Source organism: Chiloscyllium plagiosum, chromosome 28 (assembly GCF_004010195.1).
Source record: "Chiloscyllium plagiosum isolate BGI_BamShark_2017 chromosome 28, ASM401019v2, whole genome shotgun sequence".
Taxonomy (NCBI): domain Eukaryota; kingdom Metazoa; phylum Chordata; class Chondrichthyes; order Orectolobiformes; family Hemiscylliidae; genus Chiloscyllium; species Chiloscyllium plagiosum.
Genome location: NC_057737.1, coordinates 13,653,621 through 13,660,309, shown reverse-complemented (window position 1 = coordinate 13,660,309; position 6,689 = coordinate 13,653,621). Strand labels below are relative to the sequence as shown.

Here is a 6,689-nt window from a genome sequence, read left to right as displayed (position 1 = left end):
AACAAACACTACATTGGACAAATAGGCAGAAAACTAGCCACCAGGATACATGAACATCAACTAGCCACAAAACGACATGACCCTCGCTCACTAGTATCCTTACATACGGATAAGGAAGGACACCACTTCGACTGGGACAACACGTCCATCCTAGGACAAGCCGAACAGAGACATGCACGAGAATTCCTAGAAGCATGGCATTCCAACCGGAACTCTATCAACAAATACATCGAGTTAGACCTCATTTACCACCCCCTGAGAAAAAGTACAAGAAATGACACCACCAACCCAAAGAAACCCAAACATATAAATAGAAAGCAGGAATCAGCAGCAGTGCTTCACCCGGTGACCCACTGAAGATGTTACCTAGTAGGGTGATGAACGTCTGGCAATGAACCTCCCAGTTCAGCGAGTAAACCTACATCCAGAACACTGTTGAGTCCAAGGCATTTCTCTCCTACAGAGTGAGCCAGTACTGAAGATCTGTTGGTCCACTGGACACCTCAGAACCTTCAGTAGCTGGCTAGGTAATGGCATGGGGAGCACATGACAATAGTGGTTCATGTCTTCTCTGTAAAAAAAAAAAACACAGCAATGTGAGGAAACAAAATGAGGAGAGATGGAAACAAAATATGGAAAATTCAGTTTGAAGCCCGTGAGTTGATGATTATGTCAGCACATCTGAGAGTTCACTTCTGGATTGTTGAGGGCTTTCTAACTTTTAAAGCTCTTGTAACCTATATCTCAATTGTGGTCTTTGTAACATTAACTGTGGTGTCAACATGGCTGTTAGAATTTGAGGAGAACCACCTCAAACAGACTATATGGTAATGATATGAACTTTAAGAGTGGTGTCCTGCATCAGCTGCTGTGTCTGAAGATTTGTTGAAGAACATGCTGAATTTGAAATTTGGTAATTGAATCTGAAACATTTTAAAAGGTAATACAGTAGTGCTGTCCTGTTAGCTGCATTCATGCTGATGGTGAGGCTGGGGAGGATTGTTTGGGTCCATTGCATCTCAAAGTGACATTTAATGCAAGGGATACCTGAATCAACAATACACCTCGTGAAAGTATTTGGCAATGTGGTGGGGAGGATTGCAAATTGAAATAGCGGTCATGGCTATTCTAATTTGGACATCACATCAAATAAGCGTGAATTTTGCAATGGACCTTTGTTCCTGCTGCTGAAGGAGAGATTCCCTTAGACTACGGGAGAAAAATAGCTGAGGTTTGTGAAGAAACCCAAGGAGCTTTGAGGAAAATTGAACCAGACAGATGAGCGGTGAGAGTCGTGGAAAATAATCAAAGCTTTGTTCAGAGAGATGGGTTTTGAGGAGCTTTTAACATTACTGAGAGATGTGACTCAGAATCCAGTTCCAAAGTGCAATCATGATATTTGAAGGGCCCGATCATGAGGAGGAAGAGTGAAAAGATAGTGTACCTTTTGTCTGAATTTGAACACCAGAGATTACAAGCTGGAGCTCAGGTCTGGAGGAAATTGTAGAATTCAGGTTGGAGGGTGTGGACTGTTTTGTAAACCAGGTCAAAAATTTTGAAATCGAATCTTTGGGGATGAAATAGCTGGTGAGAAGAGTGGTGATAGGTATCTTCACCTTCTAAGTTGAAGACCTTTTGCCTGATCTTTAGTTAAAAAGAAGGCTGAAAAGAAAACTTTGGCAAACTCTGATGTGGGTGATGAAGAGGAGGGTTTCAGATCAAAAAGAATGAAATGGAAATGGATTTGGGAATCCATAACATCTCTTTGTTTTACTGCATTGTTCTCTTGTCATTTAGCATTTTCTTCTCTTCAGAACGACAAGCAGCAGTGGTGGTCTGACCATTTCCAGCCTTCTGAAGGAGAAGGAAGGCTCGGAGGTTGCAAAGTTCACTGTGGAGGAGCTGTGCCTCATTTGTAGCATCCTCAGCACGGCTGAATACTGCTTGGCAACGACACAACAGGTGAGTATCCTTTGCTGCACAGAAGGCCTGGAGGCATGTGGTTTGCATGTTTGCAGAAAATAGCTAAGCTGCTTCTTTGGGAGAGCAACTGTTACTTTGCTGCCTCTAACCTTAAGTGCAAAACAGAAAGCATGCTGTAGTTCAAGTACAACTTGGTTCATAAAGTCTCTCAATGACTGAGTATTTCATAACAGAGAGGTTATGAAATACTAGACATTGATTGTATAAAGTTGTACTGCTGACACAGCCTGTGTGGTAGGAGTACATATTGAAGCTTTGTGTGTGAACCAGAATGTTTGACGTTAATGATAGAAACTACTTGTTCTCCTGTTAATACAAAGCTATGTAATTCACATTACTAGAAAACGCACTTTTTCAGTCTGGAGAAAGGTAGATTGTCATGTAGAGCCAGTTAACTTTCAAATATCCAGCCCCAAAAAAGCTGAGGAGTACTTATCCTTTATCCCAAGGTAAAGCGATTTCACGGCAAGGCCTGAACGAGCTGCTGTTCAGAAGCCACAAACGAATAGCTTAGGCACACCTACAGTAATAGCCCATCAATAATGTTAGTAAGTGGGTTTGTGGGTTAACTTTGTACCAGTTCTTGTTCCATTACTGGTTCTGAGAAATATCTAAGATAGTTCCACTTTGTGCAGAAATAGATAATGACTCTGAGATGAATCGGTTTGATTTGGCTCAGCTAGGATATATCGAATACAGTATGTTTTGGCAGAAGAGTTAATCTGTGTCCCACTTCTATGGCCATGCTCAAATATTAGGAAGGGCCATCGCCTCAAGGTATAGAGTTGGGAGCTTAGTCATCATTATACACCTAAAGCAATACAGTAAGTGGAAAATACTTCCAAGGAAAGCAGTGTAGAGTATTATGTGTGAGAGAGACGCCAAACGTTGCCAATTCTAATTTATCAATCATGCAATGGACTGAAGGGGTATCATCTGTCAATAAGACTGCTGTATCTGGCATGACAGGTACTTAAAATTTAATTTCAGGTTTGCAGTTGGTTAGTTATACCTGCTTTTATAAAATTGAAATGCGGTTGTCAGCTGGTGGTGAGAGAGGAAAAGAGACAACTGAGGAGCATAAAATAGTATGAGGACTGTAATTAATGGTCTCATGGTCTCAACTTCATTCTGTGAAGGCGAGATATATCTGCACCATTATCCTCAGTGTTTTGTGCTTTAAAAGCTTTTTTATTTTCTTATGAATATTGTGTTCATCAGTGTGAAGGATGTTGGTCATTACACTGACCAGTAACGGCAAGTATACCAAATGCTGTCATCACGATCCTGTCTACCTGTGACTCCACTTTCAATGAACTATGAACTTGTACTTTTACAGGATACTTCTTAGAGCTCAGCTGGATATTGTGTGTAGTTGGGGATGCAACATTATTTGAAAGATGTGAATGCGTTGGAGAAATTGCAGGAGCGATTTCCAAGATTGGTTCCAGGAATGGGAGAAACTTCAGTTATATGTATAGATTGAAGTAGTTGGGGCTATTCTCCTTTGAGAGAAGAAGGCTGAGTGTTTTTATAATCATGACCATCATGGCTAGAGTTGATAGAGAGAAGCTTTTCCTGCTTATAATAAAGAATGAGAAAGCATAGATTTAAAATGATGTGCAAAAGAAGCAAGGATGAAATTTAAAAAATCTTTCGGGTACGGAATGCACAGCCTCAAATATGGTGAAGGCCGATTCAGTTGAGACATTCTGGAGGGCATTGGCTGATTGTTTGGATAGAAATGGTGTGCAGGAATATGGGGGAGAAGCAGGATAATAGATTGGCACGAGGAAATAGAACCAATATAGAAGTGATGGGCTAAATGGCCTCCTGCACCATAACAGTTCTGTAATTCTGTGATTGCATTTGGTCCAATAATTGTAGTTGTGGTATATTGTCAGAAAATATCAAAATTATTCAGAGCCTCCATCTTATCTGTTGTTCCATGTCACTATCTCTTAGTTCTCAAGTGTTTTTCATCTCACCTTATTTAAAAACTTAGAATTTTACTCCATTACCCAATGAATGCTATAATTCCTGCCAATTAACTTGTTGGATTAGACTCATGCTCAATGTTGTAAAAAGTAGTCTCCTTGTATAGAAATTATTCAAACTGCAGACATTTTAATGCCACCACTGTCTTTTACATTTGCCATATTGTCTGCTATTCTTTCAAATTTGCTTAGAAAAGTGATTTGGTCGTTTATTTTCAAGCAAAATGCATTGCTGGGAAACTTTTCATGAACCCATTTCCCTTTGCAGTCTTTGTCCCCAGTGAGTTGGCAGTCTTGAATTCCAATGGATGTTGAGGTCACTCAGGACTGGCCGAATTCGAGCAGTGAAAACAAACACTTCTTCAGCTTTGTGCACATTTTCAGCTCCTTGATATCCTGGCAAAGGAGAGGTATGGCATGTGTATACATGCACACATGAAAGCCAAGGGCCTCAGTCTCAAAATAAACCTATTTTTGTTGCATTGCCATGATCCTTACACAAAAGGGAAATTGCAGTTATAACAGACGATGAGATTTTTATGCTTGCATCCGCTGTTTGTTTTGATTTAACATATTTGTTAGACTGTGGCAAGATATTGGTTGTGCTCTTGGCAGCTCTGATTTCCCGCAGCCTAACGAGTTTTATGTATGTTCCTTAAACAAGCAGCCTCATCATCATCATCAATGCTCGCTTTAAAATTGCACCATCAAAACTAATTATGATCAACCTTGCCTTTTTTGGGCAGGAATTCAGCAATTTTTATTTATAATAAAAATAATACATTAAGGGATATCAAACACCTTAAGCACTGTAAAATAAGCCAAATGATTTTGCTACAAAATCAGGGGACACTATTTAAATGGGGAGGTTCTGATTTTCTTCCGTACAATGAGCTGTTGGAACCTGGGGTGCACTTTTACAAATGGCTGAGTCAAACACAATGTTTGAGAGAAACTTCAAAACGGCAAAATATTAAACAATATGTGCAAAGACCAGACAAACCAATTTAGATTTTGATCTGGTCAGGACACAGGAATAGTGAGCTAAATGGCACCCTTTAATGCAGAGTTTTTTAAAAAAATGATCAATGAAAGTCACAGCCAAAGGCTTGTTATATTGTTAACTCATGTTTTTGAGTGTATGATTTTGGTTGTGCACATTTCTTCTTCTTTTTCTTGTTCTTCACCTGTCAGTTCAAACCTTGCTCTAAGTTTTTGGGCAGGTAATCCATATTGTTGCAATACTGAAGGAATACAGTTTGGCCAAGAAGTATCCTCTTTTGGTTAGGATAGGAAACCCTCTGTCTCAGGTGAATGGAAGAGTCCTTATAGCACTATTTGGAGTGGAGCAGAATAGTATTGCCAAAGTCTTGGCAAACATTTACCTTTCAAACAATCTATTGAATTCAGACTTTCTCATTTATTTCATTGTCATAATGAAACCATGCTTCGTGCAGGAGTTGTTATAAAGCCTATATTACACAAATGACTGCATCTCCGATATGCTGTGGGGTATCGTGTGTATGAAATGCCAATTATTTCTACCTAAAGCACAATAACAATGAAAAATCTTGTGCTTGCATATATTACCTTAAAATATCTCTGCAATGTCTAAGAACCCATTCCAAGAAATGCATTGCAAAGCAACATAAAATACTGAGGATGTTAGAAATATTATTGAGTTTTTTGAAGAAGTAACAAAGAGGATTGATGAGGGCAGAGCGGTAGATGTGATCTATATGGACTTTAGTAAGGCGTTCGACAAGGTTCCCCATGGGAGACTGATTAGCAAGGTTAGATCTCATGGTTAGTGACAGAACTGGCTCAAAGGTAGAAGACAGGGGTTGTTTTTCAGACTGGAGGCCTGTGACCAGTGGAGTGCCACAAAGATCTGTGCTGGGTCCTCTACTTTTCATTATTTATATAAATGACTTGGATGCGAGCATAAGAGGTACAATTAGTAAGTTTGCAGATGACACCAAAATTGGAGGTGTAGTGGACAGCAAAGAGGGTTACCGAGTATTGAGTACAGGAATTGGGAGGTCATGTTGTGGCTGTACAGGACATTGGTTAGGCCACTGTTAGAATATTGCTTGGAATAAACTCTTGGGGCTGAAGCGTCCACTGTTGTTTCTATGATCCAAGGCACCAGAAAGACTGAGGCTTTCCTTTATTGGTCAGAGTATTGAGTACAGGAATTGGGAGGTCATGTTGTGGCTGTACAGGGCATTGGTTAGGCCACTGTTAGAATATTGCTTGGAATAAACTCTTGGGGCCGAAGCGTCCACTGTTGTTTCTATGATCCAAGGCACCAGAAAGACTGAGAAAAGGTTAAAAATTATTTTAATTGCAGAAGTTTCTTTTTACCACTGTAATAATTATGTTTAAACAAATAAAAGTACATTCTCAAGATTTCAAATCATGATTTGGTGATTGGGTTAATCTGCCATATGGATTTTCAAGCACTTCAGGAAATAACCCATCTTTTGTTATAAGATATAATCTTGATAATTTAGTCAGCATGTCCTGTTCCAACATAATGCCTGTGTTCTGTTAAAGCATTACAAACTGCATCTTAATTCATCCATAAATTGTTATACAGAAGTAGAAATTTTGATGTGTGTGTGGGAGTACAATTGTTTAATGAATCTGTTCCACAAATGGAGAATAATTGAGTACAGTCTACATTATACATATCAACTGTCTACA

At 39.4% G+C, this 6,689-nt stretch overlaps 1 protein-coding gene across 1 annotated transcript in view; it reads left to right on the top strand.

The window, feature by feature from the left end:
• vps53 (VPS53 subunit of GARP complex) overlaps positions 1-6,689 on the top strand; it is a 231,859-nt gene that overhangs the window by 139,323 nt on the left and 85,847 nt on the right. Inside the window, exon 15 of the mRNA XM_043718341.1 lies at positions 1,815-1,962. Coding sequence (XP_043574276.1) covers positions 1,815-1,962 — 148 coding nt within the window. The remainder of the gene's footprint in view (positions 1-1,814; positions 1,963-6,689) is intronic.